The sequence below is a fragment of the Strigops habroptila genome, chromosome 15 (assembly GCF_004027225.2).
Source record: "Strigops habroptila isolate Jane chromosome 15, bStrHab1.2.pri, whole genome shotgun sequence".
Classification (NCBI taxonomy): Eukaryota; Metazoa; Chordata; class Aves; order Psittaciformes; family Psittacidae; genus Strigops; species Strigops habroptila.
In genome coordinates this window covers 9,054,994-9,070,480 of record NC_044291.2, presented here as the reverse complement: position 1 = coordinate 9,070,480, position 15,487 = coordinate 9,054,994, and the positions used below count along the sequence as shown (strand labels likewise).

General features: G+C 43.6%; 1 protein-coding gene across 1 annotated transcript; it reads right to left on the bottom strand.

Moving 5' to 3' along the window:
• Positions 1-473: 473 nt before the first annotated feature.
• On the bottom strand, positions 474-15,250 carry TNFSF8 (TNF superfamily member 8). The gene is made up of 4 exons (XM_030507387.1): positions 15,056-15,250; positions 7,926-7,971; positions 1,401-1,472; positions 474-871 (listed from the first exon to the last, which is right to left on the bottom strand). The coding sequence occupies exons 1-4, from the start codon at positions 15,248-15,250 to the stop codon at positions 474-476; spliced, it is 711 nt and encodes a 236-aa protein (XP_030363247.1).
• Positions 15,251-15,487: the final 237 nt, after the last annotated feature.

Below are 15,487 nucleotides of genomic sequence, written 5' to 3'. Positions count from 1 at the left end.
TCATTGTCTTTGCTTTCACACATTCTATCGATAAACCTACTCCAGAAATGTGGTTGCATAGTTGTTGTAAAGAAAGCCTGGATTACAAGCTTTGACTGTCCATGTCAAAATATCACTCCATAAAATTCAGTTAAGAAGATGTCCCCATCTCCTGAGCACAGGCACCTTGCCACTTGTCCATTAGCCAAAAAGTCTCAATATTGTGTATTCTTCCCATAATCTGGTTATGTTTTAATCTGTGTTTACACTGTATTGTTTCTAGGAACCATTGGCAGATATGTGGGTGATATGCTGGATAGTCCAACAATAATCCAACCCAACACCAGAAGAATCTGTTAGGTGTGGGCTTTGCAGTGTTTTAGGTTCTGTGCTGGGATACTTGCAAAGTTCCGAAAAGTGTTGCCTAGTAAAAGCAGGCTACTGTTGTTCAGGGAAAGATCAATCTGGGCAGCAGTGGGAAGTCAGATAGCTGCTCACATTTCATCACTGTACCTCAAGACCCCAAGAACATTTTCATTGGGAAGAAAAATTTCATTCAAGAATTCAGGATGATTAAGTGTTACTGATACTCTGTCCTTCACATTCAGCGGCGTCAAATGGAGCTGGAACAAGGTCTTAAAAGTCTTTCCGTGGCACATTTTGGAGGCGCACCACGTGGATAATGTTTGCCTGTTGACTTGGTCATTCACACGGAACTCCATCTTGAGGTCGGTGGGACTGTTTGAACAGTTGGGGAAATGAAAGTTCAAGTGGCAATAGATCAAGTAGATGCCTTGTTTCTTTATCACCAGCTCTTCTCTCTCGCACTGGATGTCTTCACAAATGCCCTTCTCAATCAAGCTCAGTTTTGAACTGTTTACTGAATTGGACACTAGAAAGGAAAGCAAACAAACTTTAAAATGAGCTGCTGAGCTCTACTGAACTCGATTCAGCCTACAGCAGTGTGTTTCCTGATAAACAGAGACACCTATCCAGTGGTTTCCCCACAGGAAGCTCCAAAAAAAGGCCCTGGCCAGATGCCTGGGAGTTCACACATGGAAGTGGGGTGATAGAGAGTTCCAAGGACTTACACAGCCCTTGGGAAACCCAGGGAGATGCAGTAAAAATGGCCTTCCGCAATACTTGAAGGGAAATAATGGAGGTGTATATGCATGTGTTTGTGTGCAGAAGGTATTTACTTGTTGATTTTTCCTTATCAAGTTAAAAACCAGAGTTTATATGGCCAGAGAGTGGCTTTACCCAAGACATCCACATTTCAGGAAAGCTAAGAATTTTTTTTGTTATAAAATATCCATTTGGTCAAAAAGCCATTTGCCACTAAACCCAGTTTGAATAACAAACAGGCTGCTCTTCAACCACCTCTGCAACCTCTCCTTGTGAGCACTGAACTCCCCACTGACCTCTCATGTATGCAGCTGCTCCCTTGGTCGGGACATTCTGTAGGATTCTTAAATAGTCTTCGGAGTTGTTGCCTGGGGGAAACAACAGATTAAGTGACCACTCCTGCTGTTTTTGTACTGTAAAATGCTGTCAGCGTTTGGCATCTCATATATTTGCTATAGGTGTGCTATGGACAAACTCCACAACAGCAGCTCCAATGCAACAAGCAGCAGCAGCTGGAACAGCATATAGGAGAGCTGATTACTTCTCTGTTATTTTGTAGTTGTACAGAGCAGAATTTTCACTGTCCTGTGCAGCCCACGGGCACATGGATATAGGGACAAGATACAGGATCAGGAAAGCAGTGTATATCCCAGTGTTTGCAACCAGACAAAGTGGGTGGTTATTTCTCATTGCTTTGGCTCTTCTTTACATCTCCTGGCTGTGCTTGCAGCTCTGGAAGGGTTGTACATAGGGGCTCAGATGGGAGGCTGGGAATTTCCTGTGGTTTATTCTACAGCTGAATACCAGGAATAAAGTATGAAGAAGTTTCAGTAAGACCTTACCAAATTATACTCCCTTCTCCCAGGGTATACAATCACTGTGGAGATCCTATGACTCAGTTTATAACATCAGTATAGCAGTCACCCACACTCAAAGTCTCTGAAGGGTGGGGTAATACACAAAATTAAGTTCTAGTACATCTTGGTGCTACTCAATGTCATCAGATGACATATTTCATGTTCCTTACATGAATAAGGAGTCCACTAAATGCAGTGAGACAAGGATCTTAAGTTTCACAGGATTCCTGAAACTAAGGGTCAAAAAAAGAATTCGAATCTCCAGACCCTTGCAGTATCTGCATGGCCCGATTTCTAAGAGGAGCTTGGTCAGGAGAGATAGATCAGGAAGAAGCTGGTCCCCTCAAGTCCCTCTTGTTGGTGATTTGTAAAGTTGCACCCTTTGCACTCACTGTTGGAGAAGGAGGCTGTGGATGTCTTGAAAGAATTGCAATCTCTCTCTGTTTTCAGCAGCTTAAACGCTTTTGAGGCAAAGAGGTTCTCACTGCGCTCCAAGATTAAGTCACATGTTGAAGTCCCTTGGCCATGCTGGAAATCCCCAAAGAAAAACCAAAGCCTACTTTCCTCATGTTAGTCATGTCAATGTAGCGTTGTAGTGATGTGGAGATATGGCACAGGGTAGGAGAAAACCCTTCCGGCCCTTATTTCCAATTAAAGCTGTTAGGGTGGTAGCGACAGTCTCTGGTGATGCATAGCCAGCAACCTGAGCTTGCTCACGCTACAAGCGTCCTGCAAGAAGGGAGAGCACTTTGACAGAAACTCGGTGGCATTTAGGGGGTTTATAAAGCAGAAAATCCCCTGCTGCTCAAGCAACCTTTGGGAGCTGCAGCCTTGCAATGTCTCTTGAAGCAAGCAAAGTGCTGTGCCTACAAACAGCCTGGTGCTACCAGGAGCACCATCAGTCATGAGCTGTCTCGAGATAGTCTTGGCAACTCCCAAGACTCACCCCTCACTGAGCTAGCTGCACTTTGCATTTCCAAAGCTGTACTTACATTTGTTGATGTCAGCAAGTTTTGTGTGTGTGTGTTTAAACCATTTATTTGGTGACATCAGCTGTGTTTCTGAGAAGGCAAGTTGTGGGAAAAAATGGTTTTACAGTGACATTTCCAGCTCTCACTTTGCTAAGGCAGCTAATAACTATTTTCTAGTTTTATTTCTCAAGTAGCAAAGTAGCATTTCAGCACAAGCCAGGAGAGACTGAAATTACTCCAGTTTCAGGCCTGATTGATGCATACATTCTATCACATCTCCTAATTTGCTTTGCACTAGTAATTGTAAATCAGAAGTAATGTTGCTGAAGTCAATAGGATTATATGACTTTTAAAAATACTGTGAGAAGGAGGAAAAGCAAAGACATTTAGGACTAACTATCAAGGAGACCTCACTGGTTTTGTTGTCTGACAGTGTAGATCAGGCTGCTTTAAGGAAGCCTGCTGGTAAGGAAGGAGTCTTAGTAGGAAGCCATTTAGACTCTTTTGCCCTAAAGAAGGTACCAGAAGTTAATTCACTTTTGTCTTCCTGACCCCTTTACCATAGGATGAGCATCCAGAGGGTGCAACTGTGAGGAAAAGGGACAGACTATTTCTGTGAGCTTAATGCAGCTTTTCTCCACTGAGCCAAAGGGGACACACGGCAGGGCTTTGAAATGGGACTCAGAGGAGTTGCACCCTCACCTGCAGCTCAAAATGGAAGGAGTCTCATCATAGAACCATGGAACAGCTTGGGTTGAAGGGACCTTAAAGCTCCTCCAGTTCCAACCCCCTGCCACATGTGGAGACACCTTCCACTAGACCAGGTTGCTCCAAGCCCCTGTGTCCAACCTGGCCTTGAACACTGTGCCAGGGATGGGGCAGCCACAGCTTCTCTGGGCACCCTGTGCCAGCGCCTCAGCACCCTCACAGGGAAGAGCTTCTGCCTAAGAGCTCATCTCAATCTCCCCTCTGGCAGGTTAAAGCCATTCCCCCTTATCCTGTCCCTACAGGCCCTTGTCCAAAGCCCCTCCCCAGGTTTCTTGTAGGCAAACAAGAAATATCAAAACACAACAGGACCCTGTACAGCCAGGAGGATCCCAAGGTCTGTGGGACACGTGGACATATGGGCTGCTGCCAACCAGGTCCAAGGAGATGTGGCTCTGCCTGGGGAATTCTCCTCATTGCTGGCTGCCTCAGCTTTCCCAACTTTGAGTTTAGTATAATGGGAGCACAGACAAATGGCAGCAAAACCAGGAGCTGAAAGTGACATTCCAGAGTGCAAAATCTTGCCACACTGACACAGAAAGCCCCTCAAATGCAATTTCTGAAGCTTGTCCTAGTAGCTGTCATCTCTTACTATGGGATTACAACTATCTGGAGGCTGAGTGTTAATAGGCACAAAAGCAGGACAAGAACCTGAACTTATTTTATAATGTAAAGAAGTACGGGCTGGCAACAAACAGCTTTCAATTCCTCCATACCCCCCATTGATTTAAGTGCTTGTAAAATTAGGCAAGGTGATATCATACATCTCTGTCAACATGCTAGAGATAGCAGAACTTGCCTAATGTTATGTCTTAGCAGCTGCTGTAAGAGGTCCCTATAGCCATCTTAAGCTCTCTTCTTCCAGTTCAGTGTCCTGCAAACAGCTGCTTGTCAGCACTCATGGACTGTGCCAGCTGAGCGATGCTGTCACGCATATACCAAGTGCCTTTGGTCCTTGAGAGCCCAAGGACTGGCACTCTGATCCTGTGCATTGAAATGGGACTGAACTCACTGACAATTTTATCTTCTTCCAAAAACATAAACTTCAGAAGTATCCCTTTCTGTCCTCTGAATTTAGGAAGCATTTAGTACAATCTCATCGCTGCACACCTGATACTGCAAAACATGTAGAGTTAAAGGCCAAAACTATTCAGACCTCTTTAGCCTAAGGCAGCATAATTTCATGAGCTGTTAATCTCTCCATATATATATATATTAATCTCTAACTTGCATTTTCGGTGTTGGAGAGGTGGAAGATCTAATATTCTGCATCTTGTAGCAATACTGATCATCTCATTTTGAAATAATAAGCAAGCAGCCCCCTTTATGGCTACCTGGAATCTGTCTAGCTGCAGTTTGCTCTGGATGCTGGCCTCAGAGGTTGCTTGTGTGCTCTTTCTGGCATTTGCAAGCCCATGCTTGGCAAAATGTTTCAAACTGAGAAACAGCTCATCTGCCTCAGAGCAGACAGAACCTCATACAGTTTCACACATATGCACACAAACACATATGTGTACTGAAGCTGAGAAGGCAAAAATCTATACAGTCTAAACATGAAATATCTATTTCTGAAGAACCTGCCATCGTGGCACTTGTGACTAACAACCTACAGTTTCATTAGTGTTGCACTAGGACAATTCCAAGCTGGAAGAGACCAGATTTAGTTGCAGAAGGCCAAACTGCACTGAGATAGTACTGCAAATCTGGAAGGGCTTGTTTGCTTCACCAGCTTCAGCCTGATTTACTCCAGGGTAGCAAGGATGGGAACAGCACCTATATTATAGAAATTTTTCAGAGCCAGAGTTTTATTTGGGAACTTATTTCCCATTGAAACTGTGAATGTGGTGCTGGGTTTCCTTTCCTCCTCTCTTCACCAACTGCTAATGGATCTTACCACCAGAAAAAGATACCTATAAATAGTGTGTGTGCATGTGCTTATGTATCTGCACGGTTTTCCTTTTATAAATAAGATGGTTTTGTATTATGTCTTTGCAGCTCAAAATAACAAGAAAAGCCATCAAGCCAGGACTACATTTATGGGGAAATGAGGCTTAGAGAAGACAGCAAGGAGTTGATGAGAGTGAACCTCTCCAGAGGTTGTCAGGTCATAAATTTCTCTGTGACTTAGATTTCCCTCTAAAAAATGAACCTAACAATAATACCTGTCTTGCCCATGTTAATGTATGATTTGATATTTATGAAACGTGGATGAGTTTCATCTCTCATCCAAATGTGGATGACAGAAATATTTCCACAGGAAGAACATTTTGCAAACTAAATTCATGATGAATTTCAGTCTTTCCCCTTGTTGCTCAGGTACTCCACAGACAACAGCACAGAGGATTGGAGGAGACTGGTGCCATTTTTCACACTAACATTTAATTAGGTGACACTGCATGGTGCTTGGGGATTCCTGCAAACCCATCCATTGAGAACTGACAGATGAGTCAGAAATGTAAACCTGTAAATCTGCTTTAGTGCTCACTGGCATTTAGCCGTTCATAGAACATAATCTCATTGGGAATCTAAATGAAATTATTGTGCATTTCCTGCTTTAATATTACAGAATTAACTCAGAGATGTAGCCGTGTCTGGACCACTGTCCCATTGTGTTACAATGCAATCTCTGCCTTAGTGAACCCCAGCTGTTCTCACTAGCACAGTTCTGCATCCTCCAGTAGCATCTCTGAGATGTTTCATACCAGTGGGTAGCAACACAGGGCTGGAGCAAGGCTGAGCACCCAGCTGGCAACTCAGCAACACTAACTTTTTGCTAACTTGCCTATTTTTACAATGCAGGACTTGAAATCCCTTGTTTGAACAGGGTAGGTACAAAATAAATCCAAATCACACTACCAGCATCTGGGCTGCCTGAAAGGCAGACCCAGATCCAAATCTAAATCCACAGCAACTTCAGCCTCACCACAGTCCCCTGCAATATTTCTTATGCTTCTGTTTCTTCCTACTCCACAACTGCTGGTTGGGACCTTGCAACAGTCATCACAGCTCCCTGCTTAGAAGTCAGCAAGCAGTGCCTGGAAGCAGATGGTAGAGCTCCCTGCCGAGGGGACCTCAGTAAAGTACCCACTGGAATATATTAATCCATTCGCCCTGCTCGATACATTTTAAGAGAAAAATAAAAGGCCATTGTAATTCCCTCACACTTCAGTGCTCTATTACCCTGCCAGAGGCATAGAGTAGAGACTGATAGGCAGAGAGGGGGGGCTGATAGAGCCATTATGCACATTGCAAACAGCTTTCAGCTGTTCCTGCAACTCTTCCTGTCGTGTGGGGTTTCTGTATCATTCTCTCCTTTGTCTTTTACTAATGGCATCATCTCAGATTTAGCAGCTGCTTTCAGAGCAAGAGAGTGTCTGTACTGATATTGACCCAAAGACAGAAAGGTTTCTGGCTAATGAAAACAGCATCTTGTACATTCCTGGAAAAAGCACATTCCTCCTGCCTGGCACTTGCCAGTTAGTGATGAGGAGAGAAAGCAATTTTCATAGGTTGCCTGATACAAAATACATACATATATATATATGTATGTATATTGCAATGCACTTTTGGATTAGTGAGATCATTCCTCCCTGGCCTGGGAATGCCAGTATCACTCGTGTCTTTGCTTTGAACAACACTGACCTACAGATACAGTGTCTGCGGCTCCTCCTCCATCACTGACAAGACCACACCCACAGCTTTCACTGTCTCCTCCTAACTGGTGGTGAAACAGCCATGAAAACCAGCACAGTTCTGGTGACTTCTCTGAGGCTATGCTGGTTTTCAAGAGAGAGGCTCTGCTCCGGGTCCATACCACCTTGCAGCGCTGGGGACTCTCCATCATGCCTTTATTTCTGAGGAACTTTGCATACAAAATAAACCACTAGAAAACTTGAGAAAGACTAAAAAAGTTGTAAGGAGCTACTTAGGTTGACAGAGAGAAAAAAATCTGTGCTTAGGATGTCCTAGCAAAAACAAAATCCCTTCAGGTTGCAGGTATTTTAAAACAAAAAATGATGGTCAGACAAGATATGAAGTTCTCAGGAAGGACATGCAGGGACTACCTTGAGATTTGTGGGCTATGAAACAAGCCCAATACAGAAGGGTCTCAGATTAAAAATTATCCAAGACTGAAATGTTAAGATGTGCATAATTGGCTGATTTGGGATGCTGGGCAATATTTGCGTTACAGATGAGACAGATCACATGTATTGTTTAGGTGTCTTACCTGTCTTGAACGGTTTTGCGATGCCCTCTGTGGCAGGGTCAGCTGCCTGAAAAAGATGCAAGAGAAGGGATGGTTATTCCATGAGTTATATCCATCTTCAAATACAACCTTGCTTTAAAAGCGGATTGTAATAGTTTCTATTGCATGCCATGAAGGCAATACAGAGCCTGATGTTCAGGGATCCAATGCCAGCTGCTACAGAGCTTATGGCTCCCACAGAGCCTCACAGGTGAGTGAGGGATTTCTGTGGAGAAAACAGCTCTGACAAGCTCTCTGATGATCCTCCTCAGGTGTATCTCATCACAGCCCTGTTTTTTTAATGTAGAAAACCTACATTTCTGACACAGCTAGCAATTCTGTCAGTCCAGTAAGAAATATGTGTGGGTTTTCAAAGCCCTGAAAACATCACTTGCAAAGCTTGGAGAAAGCAGGATAGAATGGGACTTGTTACTATAGAAAGCCAGTATCTGCCCTTGGGAAGCCAGTAGCTGGATGAAAGTAAAAGATGTAGAGCCCAAGGCAGGAGAGCGATGGTGTTGTCCTGCTTCACCTTCCTCCTACTTCTTGCTGGGATGTAAACCCAATGGCCAGAATGCCACGGGCAGGTGCCCTCAGTCAGCATGGCCTGAGAACGTCTCAGGAAACAAACTCAAAGTGAGAAATATGGTAGACTTCATCTGTGGTCTTGCTTCTACTTTATCACACCTCTCTGCCATACAAGTGTACAACCCTGAAGCCTGCACTTGCTTGCGTATTACCACCACACAGGTGAAGTCACTGACAGCTCATAAACATCCAGCAATGCCCTCAAGGGGCAAAGAAATTCTTCCAACAGGAAGAAAAGGTGCTGAGAAAAGATACTGAGAGTGCCTCAGTGCTTGAAACTGTGTCATATTCCTTCACTCGCAAACACAGGCAGTCCCATGATGATTTTAGTATCAGGGAGAGGTTTTTCCTCAGGCTAGCCTAAACCAGCTCCTCTTATCTGGATATCAATTACCTGGGCTAGTTGTGCAATCTAATGAAGAGAGGCCAAATTTAGCGTGGAATCACAGAATCATAGAATCATAGTACATCTGGAGTTGGAAGGGACCCTGAAGGATCAACGAGTCCAACTTTCTGCTACTCACAGGACCACCTAAAATTAAACTATATGACTAAAAGCATTGTACAGATGTTCCCTGAACTCTGACAAGCTTGGTGCTGTGACCACTTTCCTGGGGAGCCTGTTTCAGTGACTAAACAGATGCCCAAGAAGAAGAAATTTGGGAAGCTGGTACAAGATTTAGCAGAACATTAATATCTCCTTAGAGAAATGAGGCACACCATGTATGTGATGGGAGACAACTTCATAGTGGTTCATAAGCACTATTTCTATGTGTAAATAGGATAACACATGGAGAAGAAAGATGGTTGGACAGTGAGAGAAGTCAGATTGTGTGTATTTGTGGTATTTAATGTTCTAGCTTTCAATATTTAAGAATACTTTTAATTAGACATTGGCCTAATGTGACCACGTTTTCAACTATGGCTGAAGTGTAAAGCTGCATCTGTTTCCAGCAAAGCAACATTATCTTTCAGTCTAATGCCAAAATGCTGTGTCCTGCAGACAGATGGCATAGGTGCCTCATGATTTGAGTATCTGTAATACATGATTTGTTCATTTTCTCTCCCCACACCTATGTACGAGAGGGGAGAAGTTATTTGTTGAGACAATAATTCTCCAGGTTATCTTCCTAAACTGTGCAAGAAGGCATTTGGATTAGAAGAAGAGGAACCTAAAGCTCTAGTTTGGAAAACCAGGCATTTCCAAGCTTTTTGGTGCTTGGTCTCATGCCATCCTCCCTTGCAAACTCCCATGGATCCTGCGCACACTTACCATCAAATGTGGGACTGAGAACAGTCTCTGCTGAAAATGCTCCCAAGGAGCATCTCAGCTCCTGCCTTGGACTCTTGCACTGAGCTGTCGCTCTCATGTGCACTCAGGGAAAAGGGAAGCCTTGCTTCTCAATGCAATGTGTGAGCACGTCTGCCATCTGCAGAGAACTAAAGGCATTTCTGCATGGGAATGCTCTGTCCCCAAGTAGATTATGCTAAATGAAAGCAGGCAGCAGAGAAGAAGTTGGTAAACTGATTGAGCCATTATCATCAGTGAGGTGTTCACCTTGCAGCCCTCCCTTGGAGGTGGCCTGCAGGACAAGGCTGATGGCTTGCAGCTTGCTTTGGAGTCAGGGCAACAGAAATGTACTAATGTATTGTGTTCTCACCTGGGAAGTCTCCCAGTGGGTGGAAACAGCAGATACTAATGCAATTTATTTTAGTGACAATTGAATAGATATTCAAATGGAGCTTTACAGATTGCTTTGCAATATTACTGGCATTACTTCTTTCTTTTCTGACAGCAAAAATATTGCATATAATGCTGTGATTTGGAATGCAAAGAGGCACGCAATAGGAGCCCAGAGAAATTCAATTCTACAGTGCCAGCACAGGCGGGATGCATGACAATGAATTTCACCCTGTCTGGAGTGAGCTGGGTGCTGCTGCTGAAGGATCTCAGTCTTTACTCAGCAAGTAGCATAGTTTGAGTTTGCTTCATTAGGGAAAATGATAATCAGGTGCCAGTGAAAGTTATTTCTTTCTTCTTTTGCCTTATTTTAAAAGAACTTTTCCCAGGCTGAGCCAGATTGGTGCTGCTAAAGGGTCATGTCCTGTGTTAGAACCCTGAATAGTCATTTAACCATTTAACATTCTGGAGTATGTATCTGCTTCTAGAAAGCCCAAGAAAACACACCTCCAAATCACAGCCCCCCAAAAACTGGCCTGGGGTCAGCTGAACAAGGTCCAGGGCTCTCCCAAAAGCATGTCCATACAGCGGCTCTATGGGGACAAGCTCTTTGGGCTGCTGCCCTCAAAGGAAGTTTTGCCACTTCAAGAAGAGCCTCAGGGCTCTCCTGTGTCTCTGCTCAGCCTCCAACAATCATTAACCATCTCTGGCTGAAGGGGAAGGCAGGAGGTGGCACTTCAGGTGGTTGGCCAAGAGGCAAAGGTAGAAACTTCATATTGAAATGCCAGAAAGTGGAGCACCGTCCCCACAGCTGATCTCATAATGAGCATCACATCATAGGAGGATGGAGCCAGGAGGTGCTGGTATGTTTTCCCAAGGAACATGTGACAGGACAAGAGAAAATGGCCTCAAGCTGCACCAGGGGAGGTTTAGATGGAGATGAGAAACAATTCCTTCCCCAAAGGGTGCTCAGGCATTGGAACAGGCTGCCCAGGGCAGTGCTGGAGTCATTGTCCCTGGAAGTGTTCACACATCATGTAGACAAGGCCTTTAATGACATGGGTTAGTAGTGGCCTTGACAGTGCTGAGAACAGTTGGACTTGATGATCTTAAATGTCTTTTCTGACCTAGATGATTCTATGAAACAGAGCCCTGTGTGAAATTCAGTTTTTCCAGTCCTGACAAACCCTACTAAAGTCACCTCTCCTTACAGCAGGTGACTGTCACTGTACAAAACACCGACAGCAAGCGTTGGAACAATACATTTCTTTTCTAAAATGCCTCACTGGTTTTCCTGTGGTGTTCAGCGAGTGGAAATCTGCCTTCGGGGCAGTAGTTAGTGTTTTGGGTTTTTAACTTTTTCTTTTTGTCAGGGTTGCCCGCCAGAGGGGGCCAGTAGGCACCGAGTGGGGCAGTGCGTGGAGGGGTTATCTTTCAGCAGACATTAATCACTGATAGTGTTATCATACTAGGTGCTATAGGCTGTATCGTGCTAGATGCTGTATGAGCAATTTCTGGTTACAGCAGTCCCACTGCTAAAGGAGTTTGACATTTTTAACTCCAGCAGCCTGGAAAACTATATCAGCAAATACAGGTAACTGCACTGGCTCTTGGCATTTGCCACACTGGTGCCTTAATGGTGCTGAAAAGATTTGCCCATGCAGTCTGGAGGTTAAAAATATGAAGTCTACAAAATCCAGAGCAGTGATGGACTGTCCCAGATTACAGACTTTGGACGTTCACACAGAATTTGTCCATAGAGGTAGGTGGCCTAGGAGTCTTGTACAGCATTTGTTGCAGTACAGTGTAAGATTTGCTAAGGTCTGTGGGTCTTAAAATGGCATTTGTCTAGTCCTTTCTGTCCCATACTTATTCACTGATTTTGCGTATATCTATATACATAAACATCTGCATAGATGTATATGTATAAATACATAGTTGTGTATATATACCTACATGTATATGTATATACACATACATAGATGTGTATACATACACACATAGATGTGTATATATACCTATATCCAGCAGCAGTGAAATGCAGCAGGCAGAAGGGTGGATGTATTGGCATTCTCATAACAGTCTTAAGAAAATAAATGAAGGCTACTGACCACCACAGAGCAGCTATTTTTATTCCAGAGAAAAATAAAGTCACTTGTGGAAGATCTAAACAAGTGAACGGTCTGAAGCCAAGGATTTCTGCAGGTGAAAGCTGAAGAAATGGACTGATTTAAGCACTGCATATAGTTCTAAAAAACCTAGTTTAGTTCCCCAAAATGACACCTCCTAGGTCTGATACCAATGTGCTGTGCCACCCTTCTTGAAAACAAGGTGAAAAGGCAAGTTCTTGGGGTGTTGGAAAATGGATGTGTGTGTGTGAGGGGGGTAATGTGTATTTTAAGTGCTGTTAGATTCAGAGAAGCAGCTCTGGAATCATAGTTGCTTTTTTGTTTTGGTCTTTCATGTTGGATTTCCTTCTATTCAGAGCATCCAGATATTACTGGATGAGGCCATTGCCTTGTTTCTACAAGGTTTGATTTTCCCTTGCTAGTGCATCATCCTTCATCTTAAACTAGACAAGTGTAAATTCATCAAAAGGAAGACAAACAACAACTTGCATGTACCTGCAGTAGGGTTAGGAGACTGTATGAACTACTTGCCATCAGAAGCCGCCTCTTAATGCAGTGATACCTGAGGCACAGGTCAAAAGGGCCTGCATTGTCTCTAAGACCCTTTAACCCAACACTCCTTTGAACAGACGAAAAGTTGCTATCTCAACTCAGCATAGGGAGGGCATGAAGTCGCAACCATTGCCCCTGTGGTCAAGGACCACTCACATAATCCAGCTGACAATATCTGGAGAGAAAAACAGATCCTTCCAAGAGGCTGATCACACAATATATTGGTCCTCTCTTTAGAAGTTACAAAGAAAATAATTAAGCCAATTGATGATGCTCTAAACCCTACGTCAGTAAGACTCAATGTCCACAGGGCTCCAGGTACAAGAACCATCCAGACTCCGTGTCCTGGAGCTGCTGAAGTCAATACTACACAATGCTCAGCCCAACCATAACTGTGTTTACCAAAGGAGTTTGTACCTAGCCTTACACTGACGCTGTGACCATGAGCTAAAATAGTTTTGGAGTAAGCCCTGGAGTTTCTTGAGGAACCTGTCTCGCAGGACCAACACTTGTTCCTGAGTCTGGAAGTTTAATACCAGTCACGGATGGAGAATGACTATGCTGCTTCAGAACCTGGGGGTCTTTCAGGTGCCTGAGAGCAAGAACACAAGTTATGCTTTTACTGCCAAGTTCCTCTCACAGTGTAAAATTGATGCTCGATTTTATTTGTGTTCCTCACACACCTCAGCTTCCTGCTTTCTCCTTCAGCCAAACTCATTTCCAAAGCAGCTGCAATAATGTCATTACTCTTTTAAATGAAAAGCTTGAGTCTTTCAGTAATATTGTTCCTCTGGCAACTAGTGTAACTGTGTTTATCCTCATGGAGAGGTAATTTAATGCTTACTTTCATACGTACAAATGAAACTCTCATTATACAGGGAAGCTTTGGCAATTCTGTAATTACCCAAGCTGTCATTTTAAAGATCTCTCTTAATGTCCCACTATTTGTCACTTGAAAACCCCCACGTCTCATTCTAACTGTGCCCAAACTGCTTCTCTTTCAGAAGAACGCTGATTTCAGGTAAATGTCTCCTCTCTGGTGCAACAAAGAAATATCAGTCAGGCCTTCCTGGTTTCATTTCTGGGTAATGTGCATACAGAGGCACACAAATTGCACAGAATTAATTTAGTAAGAGAAAACACTGAGCTGAAACATCATATTTTGTTTTCCATGGCCAACTTCCTCCAGCAGCCCCACGTTGCTATGAATAGTTGTGGTACTTTAGCACTTAGATATTTGCAGTAAGATTTCAAAGCCTGTAAAATGTCTAACCTGGCATTTCATGCTGGTAAAACTCATGGCAGTGTTCCTGGTAAGATTAGAAATGAGCTTTTTATATTCACAACCACCTGTGCCTCTGCCCTGGCTGTAACTTCTCACTGATTCCTCATTCAACCCCAGATGCATTTGAGAGCCATTCTCTTCATTTTAAGAAGGAAAAAATGTCTATAGGCAGAGGGAACAGTTGTTTTTGTGAGACTTTGTGAGATCTTGCCTCACTTATGTCCTCAGTCATCCTTGCTATAGCTCTAGTTTTGCATTAAAAATCCCACCCAAGAATGGGACTGACAAAAAAAAGAGAGCAGAAGGGACTTTGACCCCATCCACTGCTCTGGGTAGTCCAAGAAAGTTCTGCCACACCACAGCATGGTGCATTCACACAGTGTCTCACAGAGATGTCTCTTGTTACATCCATTACTGAAATTCATCAGTATTTCAAAGGAACGCATGTATACTCTAGAAACCAGACCAGACCATCTCAGAAAGTGGTCGTTCTCCAACGAAGTGAACTGAGACATATGCAAAAAGAGGTAGCAAACACTGAGGAACTATATCTTCTCTCCACCTCTTGTCCTAAGTAGGCAGGACAGAGGGTGACTTGCATCTCAGATTACGAGTTTTCCACTTCCATTTACAGAGTAGAAATTGCATGCTAGAAATTGCATGCTAGAAATTAATGCTGCCATGGAGAAAAGTTGAAAGTTCTATTCTTTCCATCTTTGTTTCTTCTTTCCTCCCCTAATTCATGAGGGTGAATTTATAAGAGGAGGCAGTGACTGTTTTCCTGGCCACAGGATAATTTTGGGAAAGCACTACGAGTGAGAGGGGAAAAAGAGAAAAGGGGAGAAAGGGAGAATGAATAAAGTTAGAAATTTCTTACCATCCTTTGAACGACTAAGACCATGACGGTGGCTAATGCAAAGATGAGTAACATAACAAGGGTAGCGATGGTGAAATACAAACACGTTCTGTTAGTTGCTCCAAGCCTCCTTGAAATGGTATCTTCCTTCACATGCATGGCTGACTCATGCAAGTCCTTCACCTGAAAAAGTGTTTGCTCTTGTGCCGAGCACATTCTTATATACCTCTCAGGGTACTGCTCTGTATCTCCCCTTGATCAGGTTTGAGTTGCAGTGCATCTCTTTTCCCGGCAGGATTTTCCCCCTTCATCCTGGCTCATGTGATCTGGAAAAAAACCTTCATCACTCGTATTACAAAAAAAGAGGGACCCGGGGGCGTGAAGCAGGATGCAGCTGTGAAGAGGGGAAGGAGCTTCATGTTCTTGGTCAGGGATTTCGCAGCATCATTCTCG